Source organism: Curcuma longa, chromosome 11, assembly GCF_044706935.1.
Source record: "Curcuma longa cultivar G26 ecotype Majalengka, Jawa Barat chromosome 11, ITB_CL_G26_1.1, whole genome shotgun sequence".
Taxonomy (NCBI): domain Eukaryota; kingdom Viridiplantae; phylum Streptophyta; class Magnoliopsida; order Zingiberales; family Zingiberaceae; genus Curcuma; species Curcuma longa.
Genome location: NC_133871.1, coordinates 9,251,585 through 9,273,690, shown reverse-complemented (window position 1 = coordinate 9,273,690; position 22,106 = coordinate 9,251,585). Strand labels below are relative to the sequence as shown.

At 35.3% G+C, this 22,106-nt stretch overlaps 3 protein-coding genes and 1 pseudogene across 6 annotated transcripts; 2 read left to right on the top strand and 2 right to left on the bottom strand.

Annotated features, from left to right (window-relative positions):
- The first annotated feature begins 1,488 nt into the window (after positions 1-1,488).
- Positions 1,489-6,356, top strand: LOC141840633 (GDT1-like protein 4). Its single transcript, XM_074728679.1, has 9 exons — positions 1,489-1,679; positions 1,756-1,824; positions 1,923-2,048; positions 2,130-2,228; positions 2,328-2,400; positions 3,636-3,721; positions 4,842-4,925; positions 5,343-5,402; positions 5,948-6,356. The coding sequence occupies exons 1-9, from the start codon at positions 1,593-1,595 to the stop codon at positions 6,134-6,136; spliced, it is 873 nt and encodes a 290-aa protein (XP_074584780.1). The 5' UTR covers positions 1,489-1,592; the 3' UTR covers positions 6,137-6,356.
- Positions 6,357-6,676: 320 nt separating this feature from the next.
- On the bottom strand, positions 6,677-9,244 carry LOC141841332 (protein XRI1-like). Of its 4 annotated transcripts, none has more exons than XM_074729478.1 (9): positions 9,095-9,244; positions 8,380-8,441; positions 8,187-8,309; positions 7,980-8,125; positions 7,807-7,876; positions 7,647-7,734; positions 7,516-7,556; positions 7,340-7,420; positions 6,677-7,241 (listed from the first exon to the last, which is right to left on the bottom strand). In XM_074729478.1, exons 1-9 carry the CDS (start codon positions 9,127-9,129, stop codon positions 6,961-6,963), a joined length of 927 nt encoding a protein of 308 aa, XP_074585579.1. In that variant the 5' UTR covers positions 9,130-9,244; the 3' UTR covers positions 6,677-6,960. The 4 variants fall into 4 exon arrangements, with proteins under 4 accessions (XP_074585579.1, XP_074585581.1, XP_074585580.1 ...); XM_074729480.1 differs by having other exon boundaries at positions 7,980-8,110; XM_074729479.1 differs by having other exon boundaries at positions 8,380-8,435.
- A 2,090-nt stretch (positions 9,245-11,334) lies between these two features.
- LOC141840430 (uncharacterized) lies at positions 11,335-15,639 on the top strand (annotated as a pseudogene).
- Positions 15,640-16,011: 372 nt separating this feature from the next.
- On the bottom strand, positions 16,012-20,184 carry LOC141838316 (stearoyl-[acyl-carrier-protein] 9-desaturase, chloroplastic-like). Its single transcript, XM_074725757.1, has 3 exons — positions 19,838-20,184; positions 17,317-17,815; positions 16,012-16,862 (listed from the first exon to the last, which is right to left on the bottom strand). Exons 1-3 carry the CDS (start codon positions 20,152-20,154, stop codon positions 16,302-16,304), a joined length of 1,377 nt encoding a protein of 458 aa, XP_074581858.1. The 5' UTR covers positions 20,155-20,184; the 3' UTR covers positions 16,012-16,301.
- Between the last annotated feature and the right edge of the window lie 1,922 nt (positions 20,185-22,106).

The following is a 22,106-nucleotide window of genomic DNA, read 5'->3' as shown; positions in this document are numbered from 1 at the left end:
AAATTAGGAGAGTTTTAGAAGTCTTTGATGGTATTGATGAATAAGTATGATAAGTCTAGATCTTTTAATAAATTTATCTTAAATTATCTTAAAGTTATAAGTTTTTTTTTTAAATTCATATATCTTAATTAGATAGTGGAGTTTAAGTTTGAGGACACGATTACACTCAAGAATTTTTAAGAATGTAATCATCATAATTTGAAGTGATTGAGAGGTTTTTAAAATCATCAATGAGTTTTTATCAAAAATTCATTGATAATTTATAATGTTTAAAATTTTAAAATTTTAGCATGGTTTGAACCAAGAAAGTCAAAAAAATTCTTTGATAGTATTAATGAGTAAGTACGATGAGTTTAGGTCTTTTAAGGAACTTGAATCAAATTGTCTTAAATTTAAAAAATTAATATATCTTATTTTAGGCTATAAAATCTAAGTTTGAAAGCATGATTATATTCAAGAGACTCTCAAAAAAACAATAATTTGTATTTAAAATGATAATGAGGTTTTTAAAATCATAAATGAGTTTTTGTTCAAAATTTATTGATGATTTTATAATATTCAAAATTTTAAATTCATGATCTAAATGAAAATTTTAAATTTTTTTAAATAATATTGGTAAATAAGTATAACAGATCTAACTACTTTAATGAGCTTATCTCAAATTATTTTAAAGTTATAAATATTTTAAAAATTTATATCTCTTAATTTAAATTGTGGAGTGTAGCTCTATGATATAGTTATACTTAGGAGGCTCATAAGAATATAATGATTATAATTTAAAATAATTTTAAAAATTTTAAGATCAATTAAAAATTATTAATAATTTTAAATATTTTAACAATATTTTAAATTAAATCTTCTTGAGTGTGCAATATCAAACTATATTGTTCAGTAAATAACGGTTGGAATGACTGTCACCGTTAAGCACGCCACGTGGGCTGCTAGTGGAGATCTACCGAATGGGTTAGGAAACGTGTTGCGACGTGAGAGTCTGCGTGGCAGGAGATGATTGGCCCGCTAGATGCTAGTTGTGTTTTAACAAAAAAAAAGCATGGGAAAAAAAATAAAAGGCACACATTTTGTTAAAAAAGTCAAAACGACGCCTATCACATATTATGATAATTAATTTCATCCATTAAAATTAAATAATTACTACAGTGATATAATTTAGATTGAATTTAAATAATTTTTACAAAATTAATAGTATATAAATTTTTTGATTTAGTTTATTTTTTCTCTTGTAGTAACTATTTTGTAAGTGTTATATGTTGTATTAGTTATTTTTAGCTGCTATAATAATATTGAAATAAAGATATTTTTATTAGAAAAATTTATTAGGTTGTTTTTATTCATATATTTTTTATTTTTTTGGAAAATAAATATATCGAAAAATTATTATTCTATTTTAAATTAAAACAAATTGCTTATTACAAAATATTTTAAGAACTACTTGACCAATCGCACTATTTAATTAGATGTGATGCGAAACGAGGACCGGCTTCGCTTAAGAAGCAGATCTACGCGATTTCTTCCTCCTCCTTCGTTCTCACCGCGAGCGATCGATCAACTTCTAGGGTTTCAGATCCGGTGCGATGGGAAGGGCCTGCACCGGATTTGAGCTCTCCTCGATCGCGCTGTTCCTTCTCATCGTCTCGACTTGTTTGGCGGCCTTGGCTCAGGTAATCCTTCTCTTTCTCCTTCGAATCGCCGCTTGATGCTTAGCTGAAAAAGTTCCGTGACCTTGTTACGTTTCAGGAGTCGGAGACCGATGGTGGAGACAACAACTCGGCCGTCGTGGCCAAACCGTTGGATCGACGCGCAAAAGTGAGCAGATCTTTGTGTGCTACAAGTTACTGGTCATAAAAATGATTTTTGGGGGGGTTTAAATTTTTGGGACGGTTTATTTCCTCCGCTTACCGCAGATGCTAATTCGCCCGTTGAAGAAAGATGATGATGAAAGTTGGGAAGGAGTTGTTTCCCTGGAACAAACGGGGTTGGGTGTCTTTGATGCTTTCTTTTCTAGCTTGTCCATGATCGTTGTCAGTGAGGTGTGTGCTCACTGGTCATTGTTCTGATAATGTTTTTCGTATCAACTATTTTCTACTAACATAAGAGTTCGTTTTCGGAAGATTGGGGACGAGACCTTTATAATTGCGGCTCTTATGGCAATGCGTCATCCAAAGTCGATTGTCCTGTCTGGTGCACTCAGTGCCCTTGTTGTGATGACGGTAATCAGAGATATTTGTTCTTCTCCACTTGTTTTTCTCCAGCTCTAGTTTATTGTGTTGTGAAAACTAAAAGGATTGTTTTACTTTGCCTGTTTATAGGTACTTTCAACTGGACTTGGTAGGATTGTGCCAAATTTAATATCGAGGAAGCACACTAATAGTGCTGCTACAGGTAAACTCATCATTTAGTTTTTGCAATCTTCCAATTTTGGTTGAATTCAGTTGTTGCTAAAAAAGAAGAAGAAAAAAAAAAATCAAATGTTTCTCTCCAACTTTATCTTTAATCCTTGATGAAAAGTGGTTTCTTCTCCCTTGCCCCCTTGCCCGCGCATCAATAATAAAGACTGAATCTGGAAATGTCCTAGCCACTTAATCTCCCACTTTACTGGTGGAATATAGTCTGCATATTGAAGAACCAAACGGCATGGAACACCAATTTATCGTAGTTGTCAATCTTGCCAGATTTTTTCTTTGTTGCTGGTGAATCAGTCCATTCAGCATTCAGGCTATCTTCTTCAAACTGCAATTATTGATGCAGACGATGTGAAATGCATTCTTGACCTCAAAATCAGTCATGTAATGCCCATCGGTGCTACTAATGGTTTTGCTTGAAGACAATATGGAACCATGAGTACACTATAAGGAATTTGTTGATGTCGTTTAACTAGTAGCAAAATTTAGGAAAGCCAGAATCCACAACCTGATTTTGGTATTCTATGATATGCACATGTAGTAAGGATTTGCATCTACTTTCTTACAAAGATATATTCAAAGGATAAATTATGTTTTCTTCTCAAATTCTGTTAAATGCCATATAAAAGTTAATTCAGTCCTTTGTAAATCTTTGATAAAATAAGTTATGTTGCTTCACTTGTAAGGCAAATATTGACATTATAAATTAATGCTGTTCCGCATTGTATTACTTATACAATTGTTGTTAGGTGCAGTTGTGATTTATACATTTTCCTATGTATAGAAATATGAAGTTCAATTGAATCAATAATACAAATATTTGCATCTTAAACTGAAACTTGTTACTTTTGTCTCTTGATCATGAGGCTTGACTGATTAAAGCATAATGAAAAAAAAAAAGAAATATTTTTGTCATGGTTCTTTGCCTTACCTTTGAGAATGCATTTAACTAGGCATGACTCAGCATATGTTACTCGCTTGATATATCATTTCTTCTTTGCTAGTTGTTTTTCTTTGGTTTCTCTGACTGTTATTTTCTGCTTAAGAAAAAAAAAGTTCCAGCCATGTAGTCAAATGTTGTAGTTCTCAACCATCAAAAACGTTCTTAGTCCATGTACACCTTGAATGAAAAAGATAACTGCAAACTTAGTGACCAATGTATTGCAGTTGTTTGGCTCATTTTGATACTATCAACATTTTCTTTATTCCATTCAGTGCTTTATGCATTTTTTGGTCTGCGATTACTATACATTGCCTGGAGATCAGATTCCAAGGCATCACAGAAGAAGGAAATAGAGGAGGTATGCTACTTCAATATATTTTCTTTAACTCAATTTACATGTCTTTTTCCTCTTAAAATTGTAGCTTTATTTCTTTATGGTGTTAGGATTCTACATTTTTGAGAAGGTGGTTTAGAGGCTTAAAAATTTTTCCCCTTAGTTCAAAATTTAATTCTTCTTGGTGTTTTGTGAAACTTTCTATATGCTATTGCTCTTATCCTGTTGGTCATAATACATTTAATTTTGCATATTATAATATATCTTCACTATGCATCTAACCCTTGGTTAAAATAGAGCATAAGAGTATATCTGTTTGTAAAAGTAAAATATTGTCACTCATGATAGTTGTCTTGCAACCTTGTTTTTTTATAATTTTTGTTGGTATAAGATGATAAGTTTGTTGACTTTGAGTGTCATTTTGATATATAAAAAAGAGCTTATAAATCACTTTCATGTATTATTTTTTATTCAAATTTGACATGTAAAGCCTAATGAAATGGGAACTTTCATTTGAATAAAATCAAAATTCAAAGTAAATGCTTCTCCATAGAAATCACTTGCAGTGGTTTTTGATTATTGAGCTCTGTCTTCCGCTTCTCTGTTTGCTGACTTCTACTTAAACTTTCTTTTTGCATATTGCTCAAATCAATTTTCTGATTTTTTAGAAATGTTAAAAAAAGTGATTGGCATCTTCAGTTATCCTTTATTTCTGTGTTCATCACTCTCTTTGGGTTGTTTCTTCCAAATGCTCTTCGTAGCCATTTTAGGGAAACTCTTGTGTCTCTTCTCTCTTTGTTCTTATGCTTAGCCAAGAAAGGCAATCATATGTGGCAGTTAGTTATATCTGAAACAGTAAAGTTGTCTAAAGTAGTGAATTGCTAGCACTTTACAATTCTGCTGATTTTCTTCAAAATTAATTAATCTCTTACAGTTACTGTAATTAAACCTGTCATTAGAGCAGGAAGATGTCTTTGCTGTGCAGTTAATATTGAATGCTGTGGAATAATGGATAGCTCTCAGTGTTACACTTTTTATTGGCGTACTCATTTCAAATTAGAAGATTGAATTATAGCTATTGCATTGTACTAACCCTTATAAAGGTAGAAGCTTTTAGTTGAATTCACTGATCAAACTAATTCAGGTGGAAGAGAAGCTGGAGTCTGGGCAAGGAAAATCTACATTGCGACAATTCTTTACCAGATTCTGCACACCAATATTCTTGGAGGTTTGATCTTTTGTTATCGTGCTTATTAACCTGCGGATAATCTTAAGTTTCTACATGTTTTCTTTTGCTCTTTCAATTTCTTCTCTGTCACATGTTTTGTACCCTTTTCTTTCTGTGTGTATTACACATGCAGTGTTTACTAAATTGGACAGGCTGAATTAGTGATCTCACTGCTTCACCATTTTTGAACTAACTTAATTCTGTTTAATCAGAATTCTTGTACTGGTCCATCGGAGGGGCTTGGCCCCTTAAACAAGGTTAACTGGTTGTATTTGTCTAGTCTGATTTTAGATACAATATAACTGTTTGTAGGGACTGTTGAATGTTGAGTGATGGTGCTTTTGAATACTATGATGATTTCGCTATCTTGATGCTTCTACATCCAATGGAATATTGATAATTACCTTCTGTTTGCAGTCATTTATTTTAACTTTTTTGGCTGAATGGGGAGATCGCAGCCAAATAGCAACCATCGCGGTGAGTCATCGCATCTTAAACTGCATCTAGCTTTATCCTTCTATCTGTATAACTGTATTGTGGTTCGCATCATGCATTGGAATCTCAAAGTAGTTGAAGGCTGGTGATTTAGTTTAGTTTCATTTGGATAGAAATTACGTATAATTTTGTGATCTTTTCCCTCTCCCACATCTCCATCTTGTGGGTCTGTCCAAGTAAAATTCATTTTCCTTCACTCTGCTTCCCTTCCTTGTTCGTCTTCATCTAAGCTCCTGGACTATTTACGGGTAAATTATATGTACATCTTTGCATTGATTGTCTTTTCTTGTTTATTCGTAATAATAGACGTATAGCTGTTTGATCTCATGGTAAGTGACTTAGATCCGGAAGACTTTCTGCCAATTTACAAGAAACAATCTAGACATCTTGTGCTAGTAAAAAACCTTTGAAAAATATAAAACAAAGTTACAAAGAATAGTATGAAGGATCTGCATATAATATATTAGTCGCTACTTCCTCAAACTCTTTGAGAACTTTATCATCTCTACAATTACTGGGTCTTGCAGTTGGCAACTCACAAGAATGCAATTGGAGTTGCTGTTGGAGCAACTTTGGGTCACACGATATGCACATCATTGGCGGTTATCGGAGGGAGCTTGTTGGCATCCAAAATCTCACAAAGAACAGTCGCCACCATTGGTGGCCTTCTCTTTCTTGGATTCTCCTTGTCTTCATACTTCTACCCTCCATTGTGACGCGAAAAGAAAGGGAAGTAAACTTCACTGATAAGTATTTTTCTCGTAGGCTAAATTGTATTCCAATTCAACACCATTATTATGTTTTGTTGTGCCCTTCTTACACATGATGACAGTCGTATGTCATATAGGTTTTGGATCTATAAAGTGTATTATGTTAGTCATGGACTCTGGAAACAAATGAAGAATGGTTCAGATGCATAAAACAGCATTCTGTTCATGTGATGCGACTTAATTTATCAATGGATATCTTGTGACATCGATCACTGCCCCTGTCGATGATGAATGTGTTGGCACCGTTGGCTATGAATGAACTTTATACACAATCAAGTTCTTGATCAAATAAGGAAAAGGGTAGAGGGAAGTTTGTGGGCTTTTTAGCTTATTGTTATACCATATCACAAACCATAATCCATGCATCAGCTCATCCCCCAGCAAATTGCTAGTTCAAATGCCAAACTATTCTCATAGTCGACATCTGAATCCTCGAAAACAAACACAAACGAGCAAAAACCAACTGTATTATGTAAACAAGTAAACCAAGGGTAGCTACAGTCTGAAAGGATTACCCTACAAGATAGCTGCTCAATGTTATTTACAAAATGGTTCATTAACTCAACCATAAGCCCCAAAAGAGGTGCACAGTATTAATAGCTGCACGACAAAACAATAAGACAGAGTGAAGCACAAGCCTCACAGACAAGAAGTTCATCAAATTCTTCCCAGTGACAAATGCAAAACCTGGCTAGAGCTTACATGACAATTCATCAAGTTATATGCATGAGGACATCATATCGAGGCAACATTCAGAGCTGCCTTGTCCACTAACCTTTGGTTCTCGTGATTGTAATGCTACCTTGTCCACCTTCAGTGCGAATTTTTGTTTTCACAACCACAGGTTTCCCAGAAAAAGCCGATGTCGGATACAAATCAAAAGGATCCTCGTCCTTCACATGCTTTAATTTTGAAGGCGGCGGAGCGTGAATTCGTTGATTTATGTCGCTCAATGTCAGATCGCCGTGAACTCCACAAGGTTTTATAAGTGCAAAAGGATAAGCAACTGAAGTCGTCAACTTTCTTGGACTTCTGATACAAGACTTCTTACCTGAAATAAAAACAGATTATGAGAAAATTCCAGTAGCAATCATGGGTATCTATCTGCATAGAGGTTTTAATGAGCAACTAATCATGGAGAGAGCATACCCTTAGAAACCTTCAGATTAATTGGAGCAGCAGTCTCAAGCATCGTATCAGTCTCCATTGCAGGTGAATCTTGATAATACTCTATAGACAGATGAAAAGTTAGCAAGAAACCATGAGTTAGGCATCTTTTTAGAGAAAAATGAATCAGTGAAGACTTGTAAAGGTTATGAGCAGACCAGAAATATCAGCTTGTTGATTGAAGGCCACAATAGTGTTCCTGTGAGAAGATGTTAATGATTTTAAGACATGCATTTTATAAGAGATGGTAGCAGATATATCACAAACATAAAAGTCAAAATTTCCACACATTTCATCGGGGCTGCACTGCATCTCGCTATCATTCAAGCAATCTACTAGCCACCCATCTGATGATTGATCCAAACCAGACCTCTCTTCTAAAAGAGTTACAATGTTAGTACCAAAATGCAGATGAACAAAACATTTCATAATGTTAAAGGAACACAAACCAGAGAAGGCTGAAGCCCACTGTGCGGTACACTCTAAACTTTCAGCAATCTCATCTTCCATTATTGTTGCCTAATAATCCATAAGATTTAGTTAGAAAGAATCCCCCCAAAAAACCGAATATACGACAATGAAGATAGTCAATCAATCAGCATGGGTAACTCAGAAGACTGACCTTCGTTTTCAGTAACGCCGAGGCCATTTCTTCATTTGGAGGTTCACCAGCGTCGGAAGTGAACTGAAGCATGCGCCTTCTTTTGAGTTGCATGGAGTCTCTACACTCCTCCCACCCCTTGGTAGCATCACCTGAATACAAATTTCCTTTTGCATCCAAAGTTCAACACCAAAGCAACAAACCAAGTATCATAGAGAAGGTTAATACCTCCAAGATCAGAAAGTAAGTGCCCCAAGTCTGCACAATCTTTTATTGGAGTGTGCTCATCCAGAATGTATAACAAATCATCTTCATTTTGATTAATTTTATCCCAGAACAAGTGAGGCAATTCTGTGGAATTCATTGACCATAAGACAGACAAAACAGGTAGTTTATTTCACAAATTACCAAAGCAACAAACCGTTTCTAGTGTCTCTCTGCAGACTATACTCGTCTCCTTGCCACTCCCATATCCCACTGCAACTGAACAGGGAGATTATGAATGCTATGACAAGAACAGATAACCATGGCAAACGGATTTATATTAATCAATATTAGCAATGAAAATTTTGTTTACTAAGAGAGGCAGTAGATTAAACAGAATGGACTGCCAGGTCCATAGCAACTAGACGACAGAAAGAACAGATCAAACAAAATCAACTACACGACAAATGGAAGTGGCTTAACCAGTAAATAAAATGCTTAGTTCAATACAAACCATAGGCTTTCAGTCACCGAGTTGAGAGGTAAAAAAACAAGTTTTAAGGAAGTGGATTGATCATAAAATAAAATGTTTAGTTCGATAACAAGCATAGGCGATTAGCCACCGAGTTAAGAAAGAAAGAAAAAGTTTTGAGGAAGTGATTCAAGCATAGATGTGCATAAAAATACAAGGCCGAATCCCTAAAGAACAAAAAGGTAAGAACTTGCAGAATGACCGCGGCGAAAAAAATTGGGGGAACTAAGAAACAAGATCAGATCTAAACAGCTAGCCGAAAATCTCAAAGAAATCGCCAATGCAACAGATCAGGTATCGCCTTTCCACCCGCGTCTCGCTTGAAGTAACATCAAACAGCACCGCCAGCAAATAAATCGCAAAAAATAGTTTGATTAAAGCAGAGACCGAAGAAACCTACTTGTTACCGGTGTCGTTGCCATCGTCGAACTCCATCGCCTTCAGATTCCAGGCATTCACGCCCCGAAACAACTCAAATCCGATCGTAGATCACTGCCTTCGAGTGAGATTGTAATCATGGAGCAGTGTCACTCCTTTGCCTCTCTGACGGCGGTGGATTCGGCTAGACGAGAGGAAGGCGTTCAAAATGGAGTGGTAACCAGTAAAAAAAAAATAGTTTTGTGAAATTTAAATTGGGGTCGTTATTTCATTAATTTTCGATAATGCCACTCCATTGAACTGAATGAAGTCTGAGAGCAGCATGGCAATATGGTGAATAAGCTTTCTTCGAGGGGTATAGAAAAACAAAGATTTTGGGGCCGGTGGTTGTTGTTAACGGATTCGGATTCTGATTCGGATCCGGATGGGAGAAGCGTCGGGAGTTGCGACGGTTGCGGTGACTGTTTGATAATCGGATCCGGGTTTGACTTCTTCGGAAACCGATTCGACAAGTGAGCCGTTACGGGAGTTGTTGAGTGTGGGATGACGGTGTACTCATAGTTGCCACCCACTTTTTTTATAAGGATATTAGCTTGTGGAGCCCTTGATAGGAGCTCACTAATATAGCAGGTTGAAATTCGAGTAGAAAAAGTTTGGGATGTCCGGGTTTTGGAACGTGGCCCTCTTTTTTGACTGGAACGGCGTGGCGAGAGTGCGTCACGTGACCCATGTGGGCCAGTAATTAGGATAAGCTAATAATTTAATTAGGATCCAATTTAAATAATATTAAAATAAATTTTTAATAAAAGAAAAATAAAATGTTGACTTGCTTCATTAAAGTTTCCTATTTTTAAATTTATTTTTTAGAAAATAATATATGAAAATATAAACCTTTTAACTTTCTCACAGTAAAGTTATTTCTTTTTCCAAAAGAGGATATTTGATCTTTTAATATTTTTAAAAATAAAGGATATTTAACCTTTTGCCTCGATATATTAGGATCGATCGATTATTTGATGGACTATCCGACCAATTATTTGACCGTTTCGATGTATTAGAGGAGACCGTTCCAATATATGTAGATGAGTGAAATTGCTACATAGGAGAGTGAAATTGTTATGTGTCACAAGGAGTGATATTACATAGTAATTTATGACCGTCCGACCGTCCTAATATATGTAGGGTCCACCGCCTTGATATATTAGGACTGATCGACTATCCGACTATATCAATATATGTTGGACCGACCGCTCCAATATATTAAGGCCGACCGTTCTAATATATGTTCTGACCGCTCCAATATATATAGAGCTCGACTATCCCAATATATTAAGGTCGACCGACTATTCGACCGTCCTATTATATGTAGAACCGATCGCTTCGATATACTTTCGCATAGTAAATTATGATGCTAAATCTATATTTTTCACATTTTTATTATAGAATTTAATTTTTAGAGAAAATATATTAGGGTGACTACCCCAATATATGCAGATGAGTGAAATTGTTATGCAGAGGAGTGAAATTGCATAGCAGAAGAGTTAAATTGCTACGCACATGAGTGAAATTGCATAACAATTTATGACTGTTCGACTGCTCCAATATATGTAAGGTTGACCGCTCCGATATATTAGAGTCGACCGACTATCCGATCGCCTCAATATATGTAGGGCTGACCGTCTCGATATATTAGAGCCGACCACCCCAATATATGTCTAACCGCTCAAATATATATAGGGATGACCATCCTGATATATTAGAATCAACTGACTATCCGACTGTCTTAATATATATAAAGTCGACCGTCTCGATATACTTTCACATAATAAATTATGATACTAAATCTATATTTTTCACATTTTTATTATAGATTTTAATTTTTAGGGAAAATATACTTATCTTTAAAAATAAATGTTGATATTAAAAAAAATATAACTCTGAATTTTCAAATACAAAAGTTTCTGGGTTTTTTCAAAAAAAAAAAAAAAAAGGAAGCCTCCAAAAAAGGTAAATTAACGGTATAATTAAGATTTTAATTTTAAATCAATAATTAGAATATTAATTTCAGGCAATAATTAAACACGTTCGACTTGCGCGCATGCATAAGACCGTTGATCTAACGAACAGGCACACGTGGCTAAAACCCAACGGTGGTCGGAAGCTTCCAAACGGGTGCGTTGACCTCAAACCCATCCGGTCCCCTGCTCCGCCGGCTATTAACGTCCTCGATCGCCAAAATGCCTCTTTTCCTTCCCGATTCAAACCCTAAAACCTCCAATCGGAGGAATTCTTTGAGGAGCTTCTCGATTCCTCTCCATCCGGCGCCGATTTTTTTATCGCCTGTAGCCGGTAAGTATGGTTTCTTTCCATCATCATCTTCTTTCTTTCTTTTTTTTTTCTTTTTTGTATTTTGTATAAAAGTCTTGATCTTTTGGGGGGTTATCTTGGATCGTCTGCGAGTTTTTCGTCGTTTGGCGTCCGCTTATCGCTTGGATTCCAATTGCCCCTTTTCGGTTCGCCTCTTGCGCTTCTAATTTTTTCTTCTTTTCGTCTTCTTGTTGGTTTCGGATTTAGATGGCGTAATCGAGTTGCAACTTTGGAAAGTATTGCTTTATTGGTAGTACGATTTTTTTAAAAACTATCTAGGATTGCAGATTTACTTTCACCCTATATTCGGATTCGGAATTGCGAGAATTAAGAGGCCAAAAATCATCTCTGCTTTTGTAGTTGTATAGTTCTACAATTCATTCTGGTTGATGTACTGATCGTGCACTTCTGTCTTTCTTTTCCTAGCGTATGTAGGTAATCAGGCCTGGACATGATGAAACACTTGCCGGATAGGACCGGAGGCAAGATGGTTCGGGATCTAGACCTTAATTCTCTTCCTATAGAGTGGTATTTCTCGGAGGGGACTTCTGCTGCTTTTGATGTAGAATCGTCTGCCCGACCAAGTTCTATCATTGATGTAGAAGAGATACAGGACGAAGATCTTACTCTTTCATCCTCAGGAGGCTTTCCCATGGTAATTCTTAGTTGATTGACTATTCATATGTTTTTTGAGGGTGCCATGTCTTATAAGATTTGTGATAGCTTTCTCATGATTGTGGTATAATTTTCTCTATTGTTGTAGAATTCCTTGATTGAACAAAACGGTTGCTCAGTATATCAAACATAAATCTTATGAGACTTATCTATGCAGAATAATTCATTGTGTTAAACCCTCTCACATGACCATGATTTTCATTACATCACACTGTTTGGGTTTCTTTAAGTTCTTATTTCTTAATTTCAACATGTTCTAAAGCTTAGTGATCCTAAACCTAGGTGTGGAATTCTTGCACTTAAAGAGTTGGACTAAAGATGATATCGATGGTCTAAAGATTAGGTTTATAAAATGAGAGTTGTTTTTTCTGTTTATTTTTATGATCACTAGGTTAACCTTAGGCTAAAAATATATATATAAGATAAGTTTTGTCAGCCATGCTTTAGAGGTTAGCAATTAAGATACTCACTCACACAAAAGGTTAGTATATTATGAGAATGTTCAGTTAGATATGAGGTAAGAGCAATTAGGTATATAGTCCTAGTAGACATCAAACAAAATAGAATAACTTAAGATGATATGTGCTTGTTAAAATATAAATATTATGATTTATCTTTTTAAAATTATGAGATAGCATACGTCTTTGATGTAGTATTGCATATATATATCCTTCTGCATATACAGATATCTCAAGAATAACACCAACAAAATTGAACACCCAGTTAATATTAATAAATCATATTGATATTTGTGAAAATTTATATACCTAAAATTTTATAATATCAATTATTTAATTTTGTCTTTCTTCTCTTTCTATCACATTCTGCTTCTATTGAGGATTTCTATTCCCTTTTATCATTTTTTTTGCAATCAAATCCTATCCCAAATACTAAATAATAGAATAAAACAAAGAGATGATTTATGATAAAAATATCAATCAATAAACAAATTAAATGACAGCTATACAATGTTTAAGACTTAAAGAACTTTGTTTTCATTTATGATCAAGATATTACTACTCTGAGTGAGACTTTCCATGACATATATGATAGCCTATATGTTTACAATGATAAATTTTCTAATTTAAATTTTCAAGGGGAATATGTGAATTAGTACTTTTATAGGAATACATATACCATTTTTTTTCCTTTTCAAATAGGAACACAAGTAAGTTGAATTTAAAAATGGGAGAAATAAAGGGTAGTCTGATGCATGAAGCTTACGCCAATGTGGAGTCCAAGGCAAGAGTCTATTGCACGTAGCCTTACGCTGCTTTGCAAGAGGCTATTTTCGAGATTCGAACCCATAATGTCTAGGTCACAAGGCAACAACTTGTGAGAATCAAAAGAAAAACTATTTTAATAATTAGAGACATCTAAATGATTTGGATACTAATAGATCTGTCACATTAGATATAGCTTAATGGTGGGATTATATTGATGTAGACAATGCCAAATAGTTGCTACCTACGACTTAACTAGTATTTTAAAATATGCTCTTCATGGTTGATTTTATTGATCTATCTATTCTTTATGCTTATCCTTCTTCCATGTTCTTTTTTTTCTTATCAGTTAAACTCATTTTCTTTGGGGATGCATCATACCAAAGGGAAACAACCAGTGACAGCGATCGTAGCTGATGATCTGGAGTTGAATCTGAGCAGATCAGGTCAACATATGCTATCATTATCTTTGATAGAGAATCATGAGAGCACAGTGCTATAAGAACTAGTGTGCATTTAGAATCTTGTAGAATGTAGCATTTGTAAAACAATATTACAATTATTCACTCTCTAAGGAACCTTTTAGCCTTGTTGTCACTATGGAGACATCTTTCTAACTTGAAAATTGAGATAATGTTGACTCTTTTCAGTATGATTTGATATTAGAAGTAACATCTAATTTGCAGATTCCTTGCAAGATGAGGACTAGTTGAAACAATGAATTAGCGCGTGTGTGTGTTCATGATGACTTTGGTTAATATACTTCTGTTTCCAGTCAACAAAATTGAGATTAGTATATTGTCCAGTCTAGTCTATATCTAGGAACTTTTATTTATAAGAATGAGATGCAATCATGAAGATGCCAATCGATATTATCTTGAATGTTGTATCGTAGAACTCATACATGTTATTTTTCATTTTTATCTAGGTTTCTTTCCTGATGTCCACCTATTTTTCAGTCATTACAGAGGAACAAGTTGCACGCTCATCCTTTAATGCACACAAGAGACCACTTGAAAGCTCACCTAGCAGGAAAAGTATCGACTGTGATGCCTATATTGATTTGGAAGAAGGGCATGACACTAAGGTAATCACTTGTTTTCCTTGTACGAGGCATTGCTATTGTTCTTGATCTTTAACTTTGCTATAATAATAGTCCTGTTTTCATACTATTGTTCATTTCTTTTATGCGTTTTCTAAATAACGTTCCAGTTGCTTGCTTATCTTCTGAAGGAATACTTAAACAATTATATTTCATAGTTATTCAAGTGACTAAACGACCAAGGCATTGTTTTAATTTAACTTGACTAGTGATCCTTGAATTTAAAATACTGGCTTCTGATAGGTGTCGATATGAAACTTAAGTTTAATGCTAATTTTTGAATTAGTATAAAATCTTATAACAGGTCATATTGGATGAACCTTGTTCTGAAATGTGAAACTGAAGAAGAGGATTTGAGATGTGGCCACGATTATAACTACTTTCTGCAATAGCTCAAATGTGATTTGAGGCAGAAGATTAAACATAGGCAGATGAGAAAAAAATAGCGAAGAAACAATGCACCCCCCATTAATATTGGAACACGGCACTAGCAAACAACCTATTTCATCAGTAATCGTAGTTACTTGAGATCCTTCACCATTGAAATTGCCATCTTTCATTCCTGAAAGATTTTGTCACAATTATATTGAAACTGAGTGGAGCTTGAAACTCCACTTGCCTTCTGCAAGTTTCAAATTTTTCATTGAGATCAATATCTCAACACGAATTTTAGCATTTCTCATGAATTCTGAAAACACTCAGTGCTCCCTTTGGTAAAATAGGCAAATTGTTCTGTTTTTTCATTTCTAAGTCTCAAACTTGATTCATCATCATTGTCAAAAGATGCTCATGTCCAACTATTCAAGGCCTGCAACATGATTCATGTTACTGCATGTGCTCTATGCAATTCAATCTTGATTCTTTCTATGAAATTACAGAGGAAGAGATTGATGACTCCAGAGCCCAATCTGACAAAAATACTTGAAAAGCCCTTCACCTGCCCGATCTGCATGGAGGAGTTGGTCGAAGCAGCATCGACTATTTGCGGGCATATTTTCTGTATGGCCTGCACAAAGCTCTCCATACGGACACAGAAGAAATGCCCAAGTTGCAGGAGGAAACTTAACATGAAAAATTTCCACCGTGTTTATCTTCCTAATTAGAACATTCTCCAATTCAGTATCCTGTCTAAGCATGTATTCCTGATTCCATTTTATTTTCCATTTTAATTGATATAGTCTGCAATTGCAATGGATATTATATGCATCAAGAGTTCACAGAAAATATAAAAATTGTTATTGAGTTGATATGAAGATAAAATAGGCCTTATTTTGCATATTAAGGCAAAATCCTTAAAACTAAAAAAAGGATAGTCTGGTGGTGCATGAAGTAGGTCTATGGCATAAGATTATTTCCGCGATTCAAATACTTTTAACTAAAAAAAAATTTTCACTATTCGAATTAGTGATTACCAGATCATACGGGTAAAATTTTACCATTATATCAAAGCTTCCCTTCCTTTTAGTTATAACATAATACAAATTAGAGTTGAAGTAATCAGATAAACATCCCAGTAAATCACCTCAAAGCAAGTTTTTGTAATTACCACTTTTAAAAGACACTTAGAAAAGGTAACAAAACATAAACCCACATGCATCTATTATTGCACTGAAGTAAAACAGTCACTCGTTCACAGGTTAAGAAAAGAAAACATCAAGCAAAGCTTTTCCAACTCTGATGACTGACTTAGCTAGTGCACCTAAACACAAGATGACACTAGTGACAGATTGAGGAGTATCTACAACGACAATGCTCACGTGGACTTGGACTCGATGATACGATAGATTCTCATTTACTCGCGTTCACAGGACATGGGATGATTTCTTGCACAGCTAGTTTGATGGCACAATGTCTTGCTGATTTTATAGCTGGACTTCTCTGCCAAAAATCCAACTGAAAGGTATGGCAGGTGCTTTCTTGGCCCTTCCCTGTGCTCGCTCCTCGAGCCTTCTGATCCTTGGAGCTAAAGTGCACACAAAGTCCTGGGCTTTGTTCCCTTCGCCCGAGAGGCCTGTCAACTCGCCTACTTTCCACCTTGCGACAAGGAACTCCAATATGTCTGCATAATCCTTGGCCGTGTAGACATCCAGCCGCTGGGCCACTGATGAGAAGTTCTCAAAGAGGTTATCGTCGTGGCCATCGTACATCAGATGAGCAGGCATGGAGATTTTCTTTTTCATCATATCAGCAAATGCAAGAAGAGTACCATTTGGATCTATTTCAAAGAGCTTCTCAACTATCTTAGTGTATGCTGTTTCGTGGCGCTTCTCGTCGGATGCTATTATCCCACATATCTGTGCTAATTTGAGATCCCCATACCCCTTAGCAAGCCTTGCAGTATTCCCATGGGATATAAACGTCGCTCGTTCCTGAAATGAAGTATAGATGAAACCAAGATATGGGTTGTTCTCGGTTCTGGGGTCCTGCAAATGACAAAGCACTTTCATATCCCGAAGCAATTACAAAGAAATTTAAAACCAGATAACAAGTATTTAGTGGATAATGAAAGAACAAGCAATTTAATGCTCAGCTGCTTGTCAAATTGTATATGGGCGCTAGTGTGATTAAGAAAAGTTTAACAAAAACATAAGAGTTGTGCAAAATGTGAGTAATAAACAATTTATAATCAGATAAAAAATATTTAGCGAATAATGAAAGAAGAAGCATTTTAATGTTCAACCGCTAGTGTGACATAGAAAAAGTTAACAAAAAGATAAGAGTGGAGCAAAATGTGAGTATTTAAGTTTTAAGATGGATCATTATCTAAAAAGATGATAAGTTGGAAAAATCTCATGTCATGTAGATTTGTCAAGCCAAAGAGTGCACCTCTGTGAAAAGTAAATCCGTAAGCAATATCTGCATGTTGAGAGAGCTTACCATTCCAGAACTGATAAGATATTGAATTGTCTTCTCAATTTGTCTCATGTCCACTCTTCCAGACAAGTATAGGTACTTGTTAAGAAGATCACCATGTCTGTTTTCTTCAGCAGTCCATGCCCTGGTCCAGACAGCCCACGAAGTAAGGCTCGCACCGGTTTCATCTCTGACGCCATCAAGGGTGTTTAGCATTGTTTGGTACGTGGGAAGAGCTTCTTCCGTAATCATATCTCCAATCAAGCAAACAAAATAATCATCAGGAATCTCCTTAGAGCGCTCTCTCAGCTCTTTAACCTCCTCATAGAAACCCTCTGATGAAGGTTCTGGAAGAAAATCTTGTGGTTGCCAACATTTCTCAACAGGCTTCAGGTGCACCAATATGTTGTTCTCCGCCCAATCCTCCAATGATTTGAAAATCTCAATATTCTGGGGTGGCATGGAATGAGTCACTTGAACATGTACCTCACGAGGGGTAAAGGGCTTTCTTGGAGCATCTATCCTACAAAAATAAGCACAACTAGAATGTTCAAAGCATGAAGTTTTCTGGTTCTACACCACAATGCCTACAATATTGGGCTAAGATCAACTAGATCAGTCAGTAAGATTCACAGTGCACAGAAGTGAAGATATTCATAACAAGTAATATATCAAAGGGCTAGTTTCTCATAGCAAGAAAAACTATAAACATTGAGAAACCAATCCGAAATTTTTCTATGATTAGGTTACATAACCATGTAAAATCAAGTTATGAACAAAAATCTTTTTTTTCCCATTAGTCATAAATTCTATAGGTGCTCCTGTCATGGTTTTTAAATTTTAAACAATCTATTTTTCAAGGAATATCACCTTAAGTAACTATTCAGCCATATTATAAATTTATAATCAAAGTGAAGATATAAATATGGTAAATTTTTCCAGTAAAAATACTAAATTAGATCAAACTATTTAAGTTTTTTTCACCACTGCTATCCACAGTTGCTTTAAAAATAAATTAGAACTTAGTCTATTAAAAGTGAATGAAGTCTGATTGTTTGCTACTCATAGTAGCAGTTAAATGCTTATTAATTGTACATTCTCTGAAAGCATCTAAAGTTGCTAATCAGATTTATAAAAGCCTTGTCCAAAACTGTTGCAATGCAAGAGGTAGAACAGAATAAATGTGCATTCCACAAGGTCAATTTACTTTGAAGTTTTCAATTATAAACTCAACATCACCATTTACCCAAGTAACATGTGAAACTTTTATTACAAGATAATTCATACATCATAGTCTCCAGAACATGGAAATTGCTAAGAAAAAATTAATCAGAACATGTGAAAATAGTTTAAAGGATCTTTCACATATTTGGATTGTTCAGACAAAAGCATCTTATATGTGAATATTAAGAGAAGCAAGTTTCTCATACACAGAAAAGAACATCCATTTGATTGAGACAACATTGTAAATGAAAAAAAAAATGCAAGAAGGCACCCAACTAATTATGAATTAATGTTTATCTTATCTTATCACTATAAGACAAAAGCAAATATTATCAGTAGTCAGTATATGTTTCTAGAGAATAGCAATCAATAACCTCAAACACTTTTTTCCACAAGCCATAGTGATCTTACTCTTATTTCACACATCGTGTTAAAAGTTTGGTGTTTATAAATCTTCTAAGGGAAATGATGAAAGAACACGGAAAGGCAGACGATAAAAACAAAGAACCGATACTACAAAAGTATTTGCCAACAAAAAAGTAATGACAAATGGTGTGATTTGAGAGGAAATACTAGTCATCTCTTTCTATGCGAATCTGTGAACAGAAATGGATATTCGATCTATAATTAAGCTACCATCCATAGCGACCCTACCACATAATAGAAGCAAATAAAAAACAAAGCAAATTTTTGTAACCGCAAACTGCCAAAGAAAGCATAATATGGCGAATCAATCGGTAGCTGATTCTTTGGCGATGGCCCGTTCTTTGGCGAGCCCACCTAATGTCTAACTATCACGTTGAACTCGTGCTTCAGTCGACCACGACATTAGCCTGAATCCAGTTTACGTTTGTGTAAACGTTTAAGAGAACCAAAATGCCGCAAGAAAAAAGCGAAAGAAAGAAGAAGTCATTAGCAAATTTTAGAAGACAGATAGGAAAAGGAATAACATTACGATACGACGGGAAAGAAAGAAAAAAAAAAGTTGCCAATAGCGCGATGAAAAAGCGATCAATGTCGGAGAATGCACTTGAGATACAAAAAGAACCATTAAAGGCGACAGACAGCGTGTCCCGAGAGAAACAAAACGCTGCTTGAGAAAAAGCGGAAAGAAAGGGGGAAAAGAAGAAACAATTTGCAAATCTTGAAGGACAGTAAGAAATAACTCGATTAAAAAGTGTACCCGCGCGAGGATTCACCCGATACAATACGGGAAGCAATTATTTCGTCCGTAGAGAATAAAAAAGGGGGGTAAAAACTCCCTGTAACAGCAGAAACGGAAGCGGAAAGGAACAGAAACGAAATCGGGAAGGGGATAAACCTGGTGGAGGCGCAGCGGACGGTGGAGGGCACCGGCGCCCTGGAAGATCTGGCGCTCCGCCCCCAGCCGGCTTGAGGGAAGCAGCGGAAGGGCTCCGCGCGAAACGCCACCCGAGAAGCCATCGAAGCCATTGAGGCCGCCGCGTCTGTGAGCTCGAATCGTGCCGCTACTCCTCCTCCTGGCAGACGGCTGGCGAGGGGGGTAGCGATGGAGGCAGAGACAACCTCGGTGCGAGAAAGAGAGCGAGCGGAATGGCTTTTTATCGTCAGAGAGATGCGGCACAAAATTACAACTTTGCCCTCCGGCGATGTGTTCATGGCGGTGCATTGTGATGTCAATAATAATAATAAAGTAAATAAAATAAAATAAAAATCAATAATGTAAATGAATTAATATTTTCTCCCATTTAAATTAAAGAGAAAATTGAAAGAAAATACACCTTTATAAAGTTTTTGTTTGTTTGTTTTTTTTTAATTTGTGATCTAGGAACACTTCGATCCCCAACTACGATATATTTACATTTTCTTCTAAATGGAGAACACAATCAAAGGATGTTGACATCTGGATTCTCATTTATCAAGTCGGTGAGAAACTTTTCGTGGGAGGAAAGGCTTGTTCAGAGTGACATTTATCATTTTTTGTTTGTTTTTTTTTAATTTCCTTTGATTTAAATTCATACTTCTCAAACAAGTGACTAGGAAAGGCTTGTTCAAGCGACACATTGGAGCCATGGAAGAGACCGCGCGCAAGCAAGCAAAATCTTTAGCTATATATTTAAAATCATCTACTTTTCCCCCAATTAGTTTTGTTAAATTACTCATTATTAAATAAACTTTTATATAAATTGTCATGTAACTTAGGATGTGTGATAAGATAGTATTATAATTTATATTTAAAAATTTTAAATTAATAAAAACAAACTATTTTATCCGACTAAATAATAGAAAGTATTTTAATTCTATTAAATCTTTTTTCTCTTACTTGATAAATATACATATTTATCATAATTTTACATCATCTACCTACCTACATAGAACATTTATTAATCGCTTAAATATATTTCTCTAAAATTTTTCCTCACTAAGTGAGACATCAATTTTCTTTCAAACATTTTCATTTATTATCTTGCCCATCATCATCTCTATGATTTTCATCATCTATTCTTATAATAATTTCATACCCTAACATTCAACTATAACATAGCAAGTTTAATACGTTAGAGAATTAATTTTGAAATATTTTTTTAAGGACAAAATGAGGTTCCTTAACAAGTGATTAACACTCACAAAATGGGCATGAGGCAGCCTTATTTGGTAGCTTAAGATGGAGTGTTGGGCAAATACCAAGGGTGATGGATGGTGTGATGATAATAGAGAAACTTAACAGATTTAAGTTAATGCTTGTCCACATTCATACCATTGCCCTCTTCCCACTCTACTCACATTTTTAAATAGCCAGGAAAAATAAAATAAATCAGTTACGTAATCGTTTTAGGTGATAAACAAACAGTTAAATTGGTGAGTGCACTAGATGAGTAAAATACTCAAGGCAGATATGTGCTAAAGCTAAAATTGTGAGCCATATTTATGTGCATTAATCTTCATGTCGGAAACTTGCCCTGAGCCTGAAAGTGATGTTTATCATAAAAATAAAAAATAAAAAATAAAAAATAAAATAAAATATTAAAAGCGCACTTTATTATTAAAACAGATTACCTATGAGTGTCCGCCTTATGTTGCAAAAAGTGGTAAAGTTCACATCGAATGCTCCTTCATATATAGAGAGAGACACCACTTCATATTCCATGCTGCGTCCGTAACCTTCTTGTCTGTCTGAAAGTATAAAATCATGATAAGACAGGAGCAACCTCCCTTAAATGAAGCTACACTCTTCACAGACAATTCAATAAGTTTCGCAATAAGAGGTTGAATCATTAAGCTCATGCAATTAGTGACCATAATTGTCATAAACAAAGTCCCAACTACCCACAGAGTTTCCCAATCAAGATTCAAGTCCCTGCTAATCAAGATGTTTGGGTGGAGATCACCTAAATCATTTCACTAAACCTCTTCGTAATAATAACTTATATCAAAATTAACCACAATTGACCTAGATGACACAATTGCACTCAAACATAAAGACAAACTGCAAAATATGTAGAATTGGAAATTTTTTCAAGCAATCAAGTTGATTCATCAACTATAAATCCATTAAATTTTTTTGGTTAAGCAGGTCCTGAACAGGATATTTTAGGGGAGGGAAGGCAGGC